The sequence below is a fragment of the Zeus faber genome (assembly GCF_960531495.2).
Source record: "Zeus faber genome assembly, chromosome: 9".
NCBI classification, from domain to species: Eukaryota; Metazoa; Chordata; class Actinopteri; order Zeiformes; family Zeidae; genus Zeus; species Zeus faber.
The window spans coordinates 9,588,008-9,604,517 of record NC_137197.1 but is presented as its reverse complement, the minus strand read 5'-3'; the positions used below and the strand labels follow the sequence as shown (position 1 = coordinate 9,604,517).

The 16,510-nt window shown below is 42.5% G+C and overlaps 1 protein-coding gene across 1 annotated transcript; it reads left to right on the top strand.

Moving 5' to 3' along the window:
• The first annotated feature begins 807 nt into the window (after nt 1-807).
• Nucleotides 808-16,394, top strand: vmp1 (vacuole membrane protein 1). Its single transcript, XM_080006807.1, has 12 exons — nt 808-823; nt 1,585-1,685; nt 1,940-2,072; nt 2,296-2,386; nt 2,828-2,938; nt 6,577-6,744; nt 8,402-8,533; nt 11,129-11,209; nt 11,372-11,488; nt 14,061-14,122; nt 15,645-15,744; nt 16,243-16,394. Exons 2-12 carry the CDS (start codon nt 1,613-1,615, stop codon nt 16,384-16,386), a joined length of 1,212 nt encoding a protein of 403 aa, XP_079862933.1. The 5' UTR covers nt 808-823; nt 1,585-1,612; the 3' UTR covers nt 16,387-16,394.
• Nucleotides 16,395-16,510: the final 116 nt, after the last annotated feature.

Genomic DNA, 16,510 nt, shown 5'->3' with positions numbered 1-16,510 from the left:
GGTTTCAAAGTGGCATTGGTCCAAGGATGCAATAATAATATGTGAGAGTAGTACATGCAAGAATAAGAGAAAGTAAAGCTGATATATATGTGTGTGCGCGTGTGTGTACATATGTGCATATATATGGATATATATGTGTATATGGATATATATTTATGTATATATGTGTGTGTGAGTATATATATATATATATATGTGTATATATATATATATGTGTGTGTGTGTGTGTATATGTATATGTATATGTGTATGTAAATGATTAAAAAGCGTAAAAGCAAAGTTTAAGTCAAGAAAATGTCCAAAAAAAAAAAAAGAATAAATTAAGTCACCGCGTTATCAAACGACTGAGCGTGTACGTCTGTCTGCGTCATTGTGATCAGTTCGTACGTCACAACGATGAGCTGCGGGTTCTGACGGCACAGCGGTGCGCAGCGGGAGCTGTGACGTTGCGAGCGTTTCGCGGTCGGAGCGACGTTCCGCACGACGGCGTCTCCCTTTAGCAAATTGGGCGTCCTCTCATTGGTCGAATCACGGTCGACTTCCGGAAATACGCCATCGTATTTAATTTCACAATAAAAGGCCTTATCGATCGACGATTGGAATATAGGCGGCTCTGGGGGCGATCATTTTTCCTTATTAAATTAGTATCGACGTACATTTGATTTAGTCATCCACCCATGCCGAAATGAATACTGTACATCAAGAGACGTATATGTAATGTTATTTTAATTAATATCGTTCCGGTCTCACAGACGCGGGACGTTTGCTTTGGAAGGGGCGACAGGGGCAGGCTCGACTTCCGGGTCAGGAGGACATGCGCTAGGTACGGTGCTCTTCTTATTTTAATACATTTTCCTCTGTTAATCCTGGTCAGCGTGCGGCTTTTATAAAGAAACAAATAATAACCCAACGTCATAATGGTCGGGGGGACGGTTTGGTACACCCTGTGACGAGTTAGAAGCTATCGGGGTTTTTTTTTTTTTGTGTTTTTTTTTTAAATCTTTATCTGTCATTGTCTAGAATATCTTACTGTCAACCTGTTAGCCTAGCATGCCGGCTAAGCTAACCGGGTTAGCGTGTACACAACGATTCACACGCATTCCTTCATCTTCCGGTTTAAACGGCGGCTCGCACCCAAACCCGACCCCAACGTTGCATTACCGCCTTCTTCTGGTACTAAATGTTGTATCGTTATGTATGTATGTATGTATATATATATATATATATATATATCTGTGTGTGTGTGTGTGACTTTGTGTGTGTGAGTTTTTGTCTGTGTGAGTTTCTGTGCGTGCGTGCGTGTTTGTGTATGACATCGTCGCTTTAATCTCTTAATTAATAGATCAATGACCTTCAGTTTAAAGTTCAGTTAACCTGCGATATAAACTATCTTGTCCTCGCAGTGTAGTGTAATCTCGCACTAATGACCGTTTAACCGCCCAGTCTTGCTGACGAGCGTTGAGGCGGGTATATTTTCTCCATTTCTGAAGGGGCTGCTTTGTAGGTATAGAAACTAAAAGTACTGGACCATTTGGTGACAACAGACATAGGTTTATGCACCGTTCTCTGTTATTTTGTGCTCAGGTTCCCTGATCACTAAACAGCGACTGACATGGCAGCCAATGGAGCAAGCTGTGACCAACCTCAGAAGCGAGTTCGAGACAAGCAGAACGGCAGCTCGACAGGTCAGTTGGCGGACATGCACTGTCTTGGAACATTGATTTCTGAAAAGTCTTGGGATATTACAAATCGAGAGCAGGGAAGACACAACGAGGTGCCGCCTGCACAGGAATTCATCGAATCTAGGCAACTAGAACACTGCTCCCTGGACAACCAAGCCGAGACCGGGCTTATTTTTATCCAGCGCAACACATATTTATCTTTACTAGCTCACTAATGGCTCTAAATCATTATGTATTACATGTATGCTCCCATACAGACTTGTCTGTCAGAGAGAGGAGGCAGAAGGATAAAGAGGATCGCCTGTCGCTGGTGTTGTGGAGGAGACCTGTCACCACTCTGCACTACTTTCTCCTGGAGACCCTCGTCAAGCTAAAGGAGTGGACAATAAAGTAGGACATGTTCTGGTTCTACCTGCTGTCTCCTGTGGCTCAGTTATAGGGCTGTTTGTAGCAGATTGGATCTTGAACTCAAAATACAAGATAGAGACAAGAGACGATCGCATTTGCATTGCCTTTATTTATATACCCACATTGCAAGGTGGTGGTGTTTAGTGGGGAAGCAAACGTTGCTCTCTAAATGAAACCTTTTCTGCTTCTGCGACCTTCTATCCAGGTTGTGGCAGCGGCGCAGCACAGTGCTTTTGTTTCTAGTTCTGTGTTCCTTCTTCTCTCTTGCCTACTCCACTGAGGGATCCCACCAGAAGGTAGGACATCTGGAATGCTCCACTCGACACCCCCCCCCCCCCCCCCCCCCATGGCCAATTTGGTTTTTTTAGCACTGTTAATATTCAACATCACACCTTATTGCTCACTGTGGATGTCTAAAGGTTAAAGATACGTTTTGTATTATTCAGATGGATGATGTCATCCCTGAAGAATGTTCCACGCTGACATATGTTTGTAGGCAGACTATTCAGTTACACTGCTGATGATTTCACAATTGTGAATAAGATCCTCCTCAGTTTCTCACACTTCTAATTAAGACTATGAGACCAGTTCGAGACCAACGATTTAAAAAGATTAAACCACAATTATAGGACAATTTTGTGTGGAAGAAGTAGGTAACTGCTGTATAAAACATGTTAAAGAATCAAATGTTCATTTGTTTGTTTGTCCACTAATAGTTTCACTGTTCTACTTTACAGTATGTCCAGTATTTGGAGAAAAGGTTCTTATGGTGTGCCTACTGGGTAGGCCTGGGAATCCTATCCTCAGTAGGCCTTGGAACTGGCCTGCATACTTTCCTGCTATATCTGGTAAGATGATACTCACTAGAAGGTGAGGTGGGGAACCACATGTCAGTAAAAGACACAGGCGGGGTACAGCCTACCATATAAACCGGGTTTCTCTACCTTTTTATTATCATGGACCGGACCACAATGCACAAAATGTTCGCGGACCGGGGGCTGACTGATTGAGAGTCTCCCCGTTACCGTGCTTTTTAGGAAACTGAGGAAAACAAATACATCTACAATAAAAAGACACCGTTTTTATTTGTTTTTCACCCGCTTGTTTTTGATTTGAGATTGCTCTGATTGCGGAGCGGAGATCACTTCTCAGCTTTTGATTGGGTGGGTAAGGTGCATGTTTAATGCGTGTTAATGTTAGATCATAAATAATTATTGGGCTTTGCAAAAAAAAAAAAAAAAGCACAGTCAGGCACCCCCGCCCGCCTTCTCATGGTCCAGTGGAAAATGCCCTGTGGCCCGGTCCCGTTATTTGGGAACCTCTGATCTAAACCATACTTTTATAGTTTCTACTGTATCGGCCTGATTCCAACCTTTACATACCTTGTTGTAAACAGAGAAATGGGAACACGTATGAATACAGCTAGCAATTTAGATCTACCACCATAGTACAAATGGCTCTAAGCAATCAAATAAAACTAAAGATTTCATTCATTCTTGAGTTGTCAACCATGTGTAATCTATTTTAAGAGCGTCCAGTAGATGGCGCCACATCCACTTTTCATTGGCACCTTGCTCAGTCATTCCATTTGCCCCCCACATGTTCTTGTAGTGACGTTTGTGTCACACAAGTCATCGCAGAATGACTGTGGCTGAGTCACAACAGTTGCTTTGTGACATTTTTCATGGCTGTGGCGATTGGATTATGCAAAGGAAAAGATTGGGAAGTGATTCTGCCCTAGTTCTCATCTACTGCTTAAGATGTGGCCTTTTTGAAGAACAAAGGATATGTGGGCCAGCTGAGTCGGTTATTTCCATGACATAAAGGGTGACATAGATGTATGACATTTTTTTCCTTTTCCTCTTTTTTAAATTGCTACCTATTCTTGTTCATGTCTGTTGTGTCTGGCTTTCGTCTTTCCATTCAGTGTACCACCGACTGTGTGTCTGTCGGGGGTCAGTCATCTTGCTCTTTGAGGAGGTGTGACCTCATTCCCTTTCCCCACATCTCCTTTCTGTGTGAGGGACGTTTTTCCTTTTTTCCACGGACACAACATCATCCTTTCCCCCACAATGACCAGCCCTCCCCACCCTTGATGTTGGATTTTATGTGTTTGATGGAGTGCCAGAATATGTTAGGTTTATTATATATTTTAGGAATATTATTTTAGGAATATTAAAGGTTCTTTTATGTTCTCATTGCCAGTTAAGTTTTTTTTAAATGCTAATTGGATAAAACTGAAACTTACCAGCTTCTAATTTAAAGTCAGGGTAAAGTAAATTCAGTGATTTGTTTCCAACGAAATTATACATGGTCAAAAATCATTGCTAAAAACATGTGAAAAGATCGAACTATGCTGTACTGAAATGTGGAGTTAGACCGTGAAAATGTTTTTCACCAGTTTTGTGTTCTTGATTTTTTTCGGGCGGGTCTGAAATGGTGGCTCAATGACACACTGGAGCTATACTTAGCATGCCCCCCCCCCCCCCCCAACACTATATAAAGCAAAAGCATGGGGCTAAATCAGGGGTTCCCAACCACCGCGATCAGAGCAGCAGAGCAGCGTCATGGAGATCAGCGATTTTTATTTATTTTTTTATTTTTTTCTCTACACACAAAGCCAGTAAAAACATTTGTTTTTATTGTAGAATTATATTTTTTTTTTATTTACTTTATTTCCTTTTTGGACAAAATTATTAAAAAACACAACAACAAAAAACCCCTGTGCGTCCCGTGCCACGTCAAACATGGCAACCTCCGTGCTTCCCGTGCTGTGTCACGCATGGCAAGTTAACCCCCGGCATTGCCCCTTCTGCATTTTTAACTGCCCCCTTTTCTCCACAATTTTTTTAACCTAATCTTCTAAACTGAGGGATTTATTATTATGATTATTATTTTTTTTTAATCATTCAAATTTGGCTCGTGGTTAATAGGACATTTTTCTGTGTTGTGACAAACTCAGAACACTTTTTTTTTTTTTTTAGACAGACAATTCTGTTGTATGAACCCAAAATGATCACTCGCTCTTCAACAAATTTTAGTTAAACTGTACTGCAACATTACTTCTGATTATTATTATTATTAAATTGAATACATTGTACATTTATTGAAAACATAGGTTATTATAATATTAATAGGTTAACATACAAAAATGAAATGTGTGTAATTTAGCACAATTTTAATTAAAGATCTGCTTAGTTTCATGCTCAACATCCCTTCGTGTTTGGATGTAGAAAGGAAAACAGCTATTTTTTGTCCATTAAAAATTGGTGTGTAATGTTTTAAATACACTACACATGGGATGAAGTGTTCTCATGATTTAAACCCTAGATCCATGAAGAGATTATATTTCCTGATGGTTCTGATTTTCTTTCATTGGAATTTATTTTCCCTTTTTCTTTGAGTTACGTTGCACCCAGCTTTTCAGCCCACTCAGGGTTGCGGTCAGCAGTGGTTAGGAAACCACCCTGACGGATTCCCACCCCCCCACATGCACACACGCTAAAGCGCTCTACTATGGATCTACATCATGCCTGAAGCATCTGTATACAACCCCATGGAGAGAGGATGAAGTCACCCTTCTCTTGGGAGGGATGGTTCAACCATAAGATTTATGTTATTAATCTGTAGGTGTATAAATTCCAAAGCAGTCTGGGGGCCAATGACTAACCAGTAGTTAAATGTCAGTTAATTAGTGCTGTGGCACTAATTATATTTATTCGATTTATCAATCGTCATTAATGATTATTAAAAAAAAAAAGAAAAAAAAATGTAATCCAATCGTGACCCTCTGTATCAAAGCGAGACCATAAGTTCCTGCCCAATACCCTTTAATAAAATTCCCCCCCCTGGTGAGAGAAACGTTGAAGTGAATGTTGATTTAGTGAACAAGCTGGGCCACCGCCGCTGTCCGCATGTAGAAGAGTCACTTTAACGTTCTGTTTGGAATGTTGCCGTGCTTTGTTTGGTTTGAAGTGAACCGCAGTTTATTCTCCATATGCCTCTTCTGACTCACTGTGAAACAAAGTCAGTGTATCTCATTTCTCAGGGAATGTCCATCAGGTATGAAAGAAAACATTGTGTGAATGGAAGAGGCCTCATCGTGTCTCTTTTGAAGACATTAATCAACAGTGACTAATTGTGAGCCGTCTTTGTGCTAACAATCTTTGCTGTATCGCTTGGAGGAGGAATAAGTGAGTCGCTGTGTTCGTTTCAGGTGTGAGGCCAGGTGGCCAAGCCTAACCGGCCCTCAACACCTTGATAAATGATTTTTCATACCAAGCTGTCAGATGATTCAGATGGGCACTTTTTTCAGCTAGTCTGGGCTTGAAGGTCGCTATGCAGTCGATTCAGTCTGTGTGCCGACATGCGTTCCACAAAATGCTCTGGTGTACGAGTGTGTTTGTGTCTTAAAATTGGAGGTCTTCTCCTATTCAGTGTGGATTGCAATGTGTATTCACCTGTGTTTTTGTCGCCCTCCCGCCAGGGTCCTCACATAGCGTCGGTGACCCTGGCAGCTTACGAATGCGGCTCTACAGACTTCCCTGAACCCCCGTACCCAGACCACATCGTCTGTCCCCAGGGTGGAGGGCTCGAAGGCAGCATCTCCCTCTGGTCCATCATGTCAAAGGTTCGCCTGGAGGCCTGCATGTGGGTGAGTAGCTAAAAGACAGGGAATCCTGAGAGCCATGTGATTATAAAAAATAAAATAAAATAAAAATGCTGCCACATAATGCTTATGATGACCCTAATGCTAGGGTCACACCGCCGGTGACGGGGCCGCAGAATGAAGCCAAGTCGATCTCGTCTTGTCGAAAGGTCCGTGGTCTTTTGTGGCCGTGTCAGCTCAAGATCGACTGGCTGTTGTGGGCACGTCACACATTGCAAAATTCTCTCCCTTATCATAATTAATATACACTATATAGATAGATGGTGCTACGGTGGCGCAGTGCTGTTGGCACCGTGCTCCCAAATAGGAGCATTTCTGTGTGGAGTTTGCATGATCTCCCCGTGCTCACATGGGGTTTCCTCCACCTCACGTCAGTAAGGACCCCCCCCAAAAAATGCACACATCACCATCGTCTGACCAGCGATGGACACCTGGTACCAGGTCCCCGGGCGCGTCGACGAATGCTGCCCACTGCTCCTGGCTGCCCCCCCCCCTCCTTCCCCCGAAGGAAGGACAAGCCAGGATGGGAGAAATGCAGAGGCCACATTTCACTGGCCACCACCCAAAAAGTGTGTGTGTGTGTGTGTGTGTGTGTGTGTGTGTGTGTGTGTGTGTGTGTGTGTGTGTGTGTGTGTGTGTGTGTGTGTGTGTGTGTGTGTGTGTGTGTGTGTGTGTGTGTGTGTGTGTGACGAATAAAGATTGTTCTTCTACTTGGCAAAATAAATAACCTTGTGAAAACAATATGGAACTAGTCTTGCCATCAGTCCCTTATTGGAGAAACAAAAGATTACATGTTCCTTATTTTATCAATAATTTAGATTCAAGATTCAGGAGGTTTATTTGTTACATACATACTTTTATACATATGCCGTGAAATGCCTTTACAACGCACCCGGAGATTATGCACAACAGTTACTAAACCTAACATAATGGCTAACGTAATTCCTACCTAGCTAACGAACTGGAACTAACTGATTCCTAAAACCTAATGCAGTTAGTGAATAGAATAATATAAATAAAAATTAAATAAGACTCAAAGATAATACAAAGGGGGCGGTACAAAATAGAATGGAGTATGTATATTGGATAGGCTATTTGTATATACAGATATGTGCAGTAAAAATATTTACAGTGTCGTACACAACAGTATGACACAGCAATACAGTAACACGAACAGAACAGCAATTACAGCGCAGTATGCAGTAACCCAGAACAGTGGGACATTTAAGGGACGTTCATATTGAAAAATAGCCCAATGATGCGGTGGTCCGGGCATCCATTTTCCAAGGATCAGCGACCTTGAGATCATATCTGACCTCCTATTGGCTATCATCTGTCGCCTTTCGCTGCTCATCTGCATAAAAATAAGGTGTACTTCCCTTGTCGACGTGAAGCCGTGAGCTCGTCGCCAGTCATAGCTCCGTCCCTTGCCGCTGGATGAAGCCGAGCGCCATTTGAAATCCATTGCAGCCTGTTACTTTGCCACCCATGTGCGCCGACAGTGTGACCCTATCCAAGTCAACATTAAGATCTGGAATCTGCTTATTTTTGTATTCATATTTAAGGTCTAGCTATAAAACATTATCCAGATACCAACATTTTTTGGAGTTAAAGCGTAAACCTGGCATCTTTGTTTGGTCAGGGCGCAGGCACAGCCATCGGGGAGCTTCCTCCGTACTTCATGGCCAGAGCGGCTAGTCAGTCTGGAGCCGACCCTGATGATGAGGACTACGAGGAGTTTGAGGAGATGCTGGAGCAGGCCCAGACTGCCCAGGTCAGTCACTCAGGCACAATGCTTACAGATCATAGCTTGGGTGTTTTAAGTATCACTTTGTTGTATGGTTTTGTTTTTTTTAATCTAAGTGTGAAGGGAAATTTGGTGGGAGGGTTGGCCCGTAATGATCCTCTTATGTACATAAGCCAACATTGACACACACACACAGCCAAAAATGATCTGAGAAATTAATTTGCCATTGGAAGAGAAGGGTTATTGTAGTATAGCATAAAAGGCCTAATGAACAGCTGCTTTGTGTTAAGACACATCCTTGGTCAAATCCTTCAAAAAAGTTGTGCAGTATCAATACTTACTGTATGTAATGGCACAACATTACTGTATACTTAAAATTAGAGCTGTCAAAATTGTTACATCAATCACCTGTTCTGAGTTATTTACACTCACTGCGATCATTTTGGAAAATTAGTTGATTCTATTATCATGTTTCCAATCAAATTTGAGGGAATTTGTGAGCCAGTGTTAGAAATCAACAAATTTTATTTATAAATATATATATATATATATATATATATATATATATATATATATATATATATAAATTGTGAAAATTTAACTTAAATCATGTGTTCCATTGTTCAATGCCAATAAATGGCTCTTCTTCAAAAGGTTACTGTGCATTATTATAGAGTTATACTATGACCTAAAATGAGCAAAAAGGACTATTAAGTTGTTATTGTAAATGTATGACAATTATTGTCTCTAATAACGTGAAATTAATTTCATGCGTGTCTATACTATGATTAGTCTACAGCTGCTTTCACACGTGTACTGTGAACCTGAAATTATCCGGACATATTATCCGGATGAGCTGTACGTATGAACGCAAATGTCTGAATCATTTGGACCGTACATTCCCTGGACTTTACCCAGCCAGCACCCTCGTACAAACTCTGCGTAACGTCCCATTGAGTGGTATGTGTGAACAGAGCAGGTCATTGTCCGGATCATTCCCAGGGAGTGAGTGGGCGTGTCGCATGTTGATGATGTCTCTATCATGCGCCAGTTATTTACCTTTGTGCGAATCTTCGTGGACAGAGCATAGCTGCTGGGTACTCCTTTCTGCTTTCCTTTATATTCCTTTCCCCTCTCAGGTTTATGTTGTGGATCCGTCCAAATACATGTATCACCGCAAAAAAAAAAGCACAACTACTGTTAAGTCTTCAATGCCTTAACTTCCTTATTGTGGCATTTTGCGGCTGTTCTGGCCTAATTTCCCCATCCTGGGCATCAAAAAAAGCTTTGATCTAGATCAGTTTGTTTACTGCAATGTTTGGGAAAACCAAATTTAAGTAGCCATTTAGCTGTGCCTCATTAACACATGGGAACCCGCGGCTACTTCCACACAAAGGGGGCGATTTATGAGAGTGAGGAAAGGAATATTAGCTGAGAATGGATGTAACTTCTACTTGTTTTATCTCACTGATTAATACGTGGGATATGTGGCCTTTAGGGTCTCTTCAGGTGGTTCCATTTTTACCTGCTAAGTTAATCACTTCAAGTTATTGACCCTTACCCCCTCAATGGTGATTGGCTGTAAAGTGTCACATGTGTTCAGTGAAAGCCCCACCCTCTTTACACTTCCAGTAAATCTGCCTGTTTTGGGGAGGGTGGTGAGTCACCAACATCCCAGCTCTCTCTTTAATCATCCCTCAGTCCTCGCTTACCCTCCCTCCTCCCTCTTTTTTACCGGCCTCTAATTTGAAGTCCGGACGGTGTCAGGGATCACATGACTGGCAGCTGCTGAGTCAGCACAATGGGAATCAAGAGATGCTCTTTCACTGAACGTCAGTTGAAGGAGCTATGGGGACAAAGACCGTTGTTTCAAAACTGTGTTGAGGAACGCAAGACCAAGAAGAATTTTTCCTTAAAATAAGTTCTCAGCAACCAAAGGTCATAGAATTCGGTTTGATACAAGAGAATATAAAGGCAAAGCCCATCAATGTACATTTTAAATCTTTAATAATGAAAAGTAATTATTGAAGAGTAATATATTTAACCCTGTGACAAAAATAATAAAAAATAATAATACATAAATATTTGACTTCAATCAAATGGAAATGACAAACTGAGCAAAATATATATTTTTCAATAATTATTCTCTTCCATTTTCATGCAGTGAGTTCCTGTATGCAATGAAGTGCCTATAGAACCAAGAGGGTGCAAATAATGCTACAGTTCTTTGTGCTAATTACAACATGGATGAAACGGATTAAAAACTAAGCTACATATCCTGTATGAAAGTGAAGGATAAGTTAAAATAAACACTGTCAAACTGTCAAACTGGCGTTTGGCTTTGACTTCTCTTTGATACCCCAGCGTGTAACCACAGACATTCCAGCCCCCCATGGGTGTATTTCCAAAAGCCCCACACCAGTGCCAAACCGTTTCTGCTGTAATGATGCCAAGATTTATGTCATATAGATGGCAGCTACTGTACCACAGTTGTTTTAGTACTTTTCCTGTCACTGTGAAAATATAACTGAGGCGGCTACAGACAGATTTATTAGAATTATCAAGAGAATGCTTCTTGTTTGTGGACATATTAAATGTCTAGTTTTGCTCTCTTGTTTCCAGGGTTTTGTCACGAGAGCCAAACTGGGGGTCCAGAACATGGTCCAGAGAGTGGGATTCTTTGGCATCTTGGCTTGTGCTTCAGTAAGTTGAAACAGTGGTTGTAAAGAAAGCCAATTATTTTATCTTACACTATATATTTTCCTGACAGAGGTCATATAAATGACTCCAGTATAGTTGTAACATGTGCATGTACCTCTTTATGTGGCTCCCTGACACATACATTTCTGTGTGTGTTTGTTCCAGATCCCCAACCCTCTGTTTGACCTGGCGGGGATCACCTGCGGTCATTTCCTGGTCCCGTTCTGGACCTTTTTTGGGGCTACACTGATTGGAAAGGCTATCATCAAGATGCACATACAGGTGAATGGTTTACAGTGTTTCCCATACATTGAATTATTTGTCGCGGCCCACCACAATATCAGCATTGACCGCCACCTATTGATTTTAGATTTTATTTTGTTTTTACTATTTAAAATGGGTAAAATCGTACTTTGTTGTAGAGCTGCGTGCAGTGCATTGATTCGCCCAGCCCCTCCTTGCCTCTTTCGCTCTCTCAAAAAACATGATCATGTGCAGGGTGTTTGGGTCGGGTACCACGATGGCACTGGTTCCTATAAGATCGATATCTAACGGGACCGAATCGCAGCACAGATTTGGGTGCCATGCCCGAGCTGCCGACATTATGCTGACATTGTTGTTTGGAGCGTGCCGCCTGAAATAGTCTGGATGAAGTGCCTCCGCTTTTCTCTCCCATGCCACTGGAGCCAAACAGCAGTGGCGTTTTTTCAATGTCATATTATGGTCGCTTAGCCATATTAATGATATCATATTAGAGGCGTGAGTTTTCACTACCGATAACGTCCGGTTCTTACAAACTGTCAGTTATTGGTTAATATGTGAAAAGTATATGAAAAGTAATTAAGGACAAATTAGTTTAGTTCATAAAAAGTCTCAAAAAAAAACCTTGATCTGATTTTATTTTATTTTTTCAACAGAAATAAGAATAATTTAAAAAATTGCCCCGTATCTATTCATCCGTCATTCCAAGCATGCATAAAGCGCTGAAAATAATATGAGCATTGCTCAAAAGGGCAAGTACGTTTAAGGTCCTCTGTGTCATCTGAGGGAGCAATCAGGGTGCAATTTAAGCCCCTGTCTCCCTCTGCATGCGTAATGGAGACATTGGAGAGGGAGCGACTGTGTGTCCCATTCCTCTAAATAGAGCAAATAAAAACATTGTGATTTTATTTTAGTATTGTATTTGACTCAATTTCCTTATGGGGGGGGGGGGCATGCATAATGGGCACACTCTCAGTAACTCTCTTAACCCCCCCCCCCCCCAGCTTTCACCACAAATAGAATCTAATTCTGTGGGAAACACTGGGGTTATATCAAGGCTAAAACCCCATGGAGTTATAATATCACCAATCCTTGTCAGAATCAGGATCTGTTTATTTCACCATGTACATTTTCATACATGAGGGATGTGCCGTGGCGAGTTCTGGTGCATTTCTGTCCAGACAATAGGGATGAAAGTCTAAATAAATAAAATAAAAATAAAAAATTGCCAAACAGAAGTAGTTCAAAATACAGAACACAGGTATAAGTGGCCAAATATATTCTCCACGTCAAAGCTCAAAGTACCATTTTGTGTGCTTGAAGTGTCATGGGCCTAAACATAATGAATGACTTAAGTTTTATTTCTTTTCTGCACTAATAAAGCAGGGATCATAAAGCATCGTCTTAAGAAAGAGTTAACAGTTAGTTTGAACACCCCACAACAATGGGGACAACTGGGGGTGAGAAATAGCATTTAGATTGCGAGCGGCTGACTGCAAAACTCCAAAATGTGCGCTTTTGGTTAACTCTGCTCGGGTCGCGCGCTACTCTGTTGGGAAGTACACGTTGGGTTGAGTTTTGGAACACATCAAGACCGTATAAAGAGGCTCCAGATGAAAGTTAGGCAAGGCTTTTAGAAGGTTCTATAACAAGAACCACGGCTTTTTTTTTTTTTTTTTTTAACCCCCCCTCGATCAAAAAGGTCTCTTTAATTACCGAGCGTATTGTTGAGTCTACCACACCGGTGACTAATATAAGCCCAGACGGCGCAGGGGTGACTGTGCGTCTGAGTCGCTGTGCATCTTAAACCATCCGGACCGCTCCATCTCTCGGTGGTACCAGCCGGTGATCTCACCGGGCGGCCCGTCGAAGGCACGGAGACCTTCGGGGCAGCCGGGCGGGCGTGGGGTGGACGTGAGAAGGTGGACGGGAAGGCAGGAAACGGAGCAGACCAGTGGACGCTGCAGGGGAGATGGGAGCCCCTCTCGGCCATCATATCCCTTCCTTAGTTCGTCGGGCGGGCGGGGGGTGGCGGCGCATGTGTCACACATTCAAGATAATCAGTTTCATGACCAGAATTGAAGGGGGGTCGTTTTCAAGATCAGCCTTTGAGCTCCGTGAACCACACATGGACCCCAGCAGCCCCACAGAGCGGTGACTATCAGCATCTTAGTTTTTCCGCGAGGTTTCCCACGCTCCTCCTGTCTCCGTGATCGATCAGTCTGTGAATTTACCCAAACGCAAACGAGGATCCAGGCTGAACTTTCTCCTTCCTTTTTTGTCATTGGTTTGCAGAGCTAAAAATTTAAAGCAAATATTTCATAAAAAAAAAATATATATATATATATATAAACAAATAAATAAAAAATGAGTTAAAATTGTTTTTAAAAATGATTAAAATTGGCCAAAACAAAAGTTCACATTGGTTTTATTTTATTTCTTTACCAAGAAATGTCAATTTTTTTTGTTTGGGGGAAAAACATCTTTCTTAAAAAAAAAAGCTATTACGTTTGTCTGCCCCCCTCCGTTTGTCACTTTGAACAGGCAGTAACTAATTGAAAGCTAACTTTGGTCTCTCCTTGTTTTCCTGCAGAAACTCTTTGTCATCATTACCTTCAGCAAGCACATAGTGGAGCAGATGGTGTCGCTTATAGGGTACGTGCCACTTCATCTGCGTGTGAACGTGAATGATCCGTGGGGCTTCACTCAGCTTTTTCTCCCGTCTGTTTTTTTTTTTTTTTGTGGACGGGAATATGCTTCTAGTAGTAATAATTTACAGATGGACCCAGCCCGCTGATGGGTGTTGCATGCAATTTTTGTAATTTCAACGAAGGCATTTCCTGTTGTCTGTATCGGCGGTTAGAGGCATGTGGGGTCCTATCGGAACAGGTTGTTTGGCGCTGACTCACAGAGATATTGTTTCAGTGAAGCTCTCTCCAAGGAAACTCGAAACCCTTGCATGGCACAGTGAACCAGAGAAATAAGTAATGATGTCAATGTTCATCAATGACTCGGTCCACTCTGTTCTGCTTACTTTGAGGAGAACGAGTCTCAAATCCTTAATTTTGTCAACGAAAACAAGAGCTTGTCAGGTTGATATTCCACTATTATTACTACTACACTGTAGATTGACTCTTTATATGTCAATGTCATTGGGGACTGATTTGAACTTTAAAATGAGCTAATAGCTTATTCATCTGTATGACCAGTAGTTCTATGAAGCACAACTCCAAATTGTCCCTTTTTGACCTTAGCCTTTATAACATCCTGCTTATTTCCTGTCCAATTAGAATGTGACTGGGAACAGAACCTTGGGTACTACTTTGAACAAAGTGCATGACTGGTCATGGATGACTCGCTGTGATGTGAGCAGATGGTGCTCACACGCTGATTCAGGGGAGAGGAGTTGTGTTTTGTTCTCGATCAGCAATTCCTCCACAGAGTGTTGATAAAAACATGTCCTTTTTAGTTTTTGCCTCGTCGAGTCTCAAATGATTTCCTTCCAAGTTGTCGTGAGACTACAAAAGTATGTAGAACTGTCTTTTACGGGGCGTTCATTCTGGTCAAAATAAGTATGAGTTCAAAACAAGGATGACTTGATTCTTTTCTTTCGGTGACTTTCAAATGTTGGTCATTCTGAAAATAGACCAGTGCTGACTCAAAATAAAAGTAATTCTGATACTTTTATCTGACTTAACCGAATAAAATGGGGAATAACTCACTATAAAGAGCACTATGTTACACGCCCCCTCCAGAGGGCTGCCTTATAAGGCCAGGAGCCCGCCCTGATTAGATAGCTTTCCACCCAGAAGGCTCCAATGCAATGGTGGTAATGGTGATGACATCATGCCGACTCACTTCCTGGTTGATAGGGCTGACAGAGGCTCCTAGAGAGAGCTGAGGGATATAAAAGCAGAGCTGAGAAGCCTCTGCTCCATTCACCCAGCTGCCGGGGAGGTGGAAGGAGCCCAAGTTAGAAGCCTCACGGAGGATGGGGGCCCAAGGAAGCCTCTCCCTCCCAATGCTGCTTTCTGGTTTCCTGTACAAGGACTCAGACATTTGGGGACGGAGCTTGAGTTTTGGAGCCTCCTGTCAGAGGAAGTTTGCTTCGGTCGGTAAGTGAACTAACATTATATTGTTCTTCCCCCCCCCCACTGCGTCCTGATGCACACATCAGGTCCGTGCCCCGAGTGGGACCTGACCTTCAGAAGCCCTTCAGCCAGTACCTGGAGGCGCAGCGCAACAAGCTGCACAGCGCCGGGGAAGGAACACCAACGGTAAGGGAGAACATTAGCTTTCAGGCCCCAAACCCTGACTGTCCATGTTTTGGGTTTTTTTTCCCCCCTCTGGTGAACTTTTCTATGATGTCGAAACACTTACATTTAGGAAATCAGACTTATTAATGAGGAAGGTAGAAATGTAGATGTGTAAAAAGACATGTCTTGTTAAAAGCATTTCATAAGTTGTACGGTCAGCTTAAGTAAGCTGAAACATCCTATTTGAATTTAATTAAGAATAAAAATGTCAAAATTAGGTTTCTCCTACAGGTCTTTCGACAATATACACAAAAGTAAACAAATATTTACAGGCTCTGACATGTTTGGCTTGTAAAGCTTGATCACAGTTGCAGTCTGCCAGTGGTGAACAAGCCAATGTTTACTTCACTGGGACTGGACAACACACATCGTCACGGTCAATATAAACAGCCGTGACTCCCCCTCAGAGAACACCGCTTCATTTCCGTCCTGTCCCACGACGGCTCCTTTTATTTCCAGGGCGAGAACTGGCTGTCGTGGGTGTTTGAGAAGGTGGTGCTGGTCATGGTCTGCTACTTTGTTTGCTCCATCGCCAACTCCATGGCGCAGAGCTACGCCAAGCGGTTGCAGCAGCGGCGACACTCGGAGGAGAAAACCAAGTGATGACCGGAGCGGCCGGTGGGGGGCGGGGGGGGGGGGGGGAAGACGGCCGACCCGACCGTGCTGCCGCCGGGCAGCGCCAGCTCCACCGAAACGTAACAGCAAACCTCACTGTCGTCCATCCTCA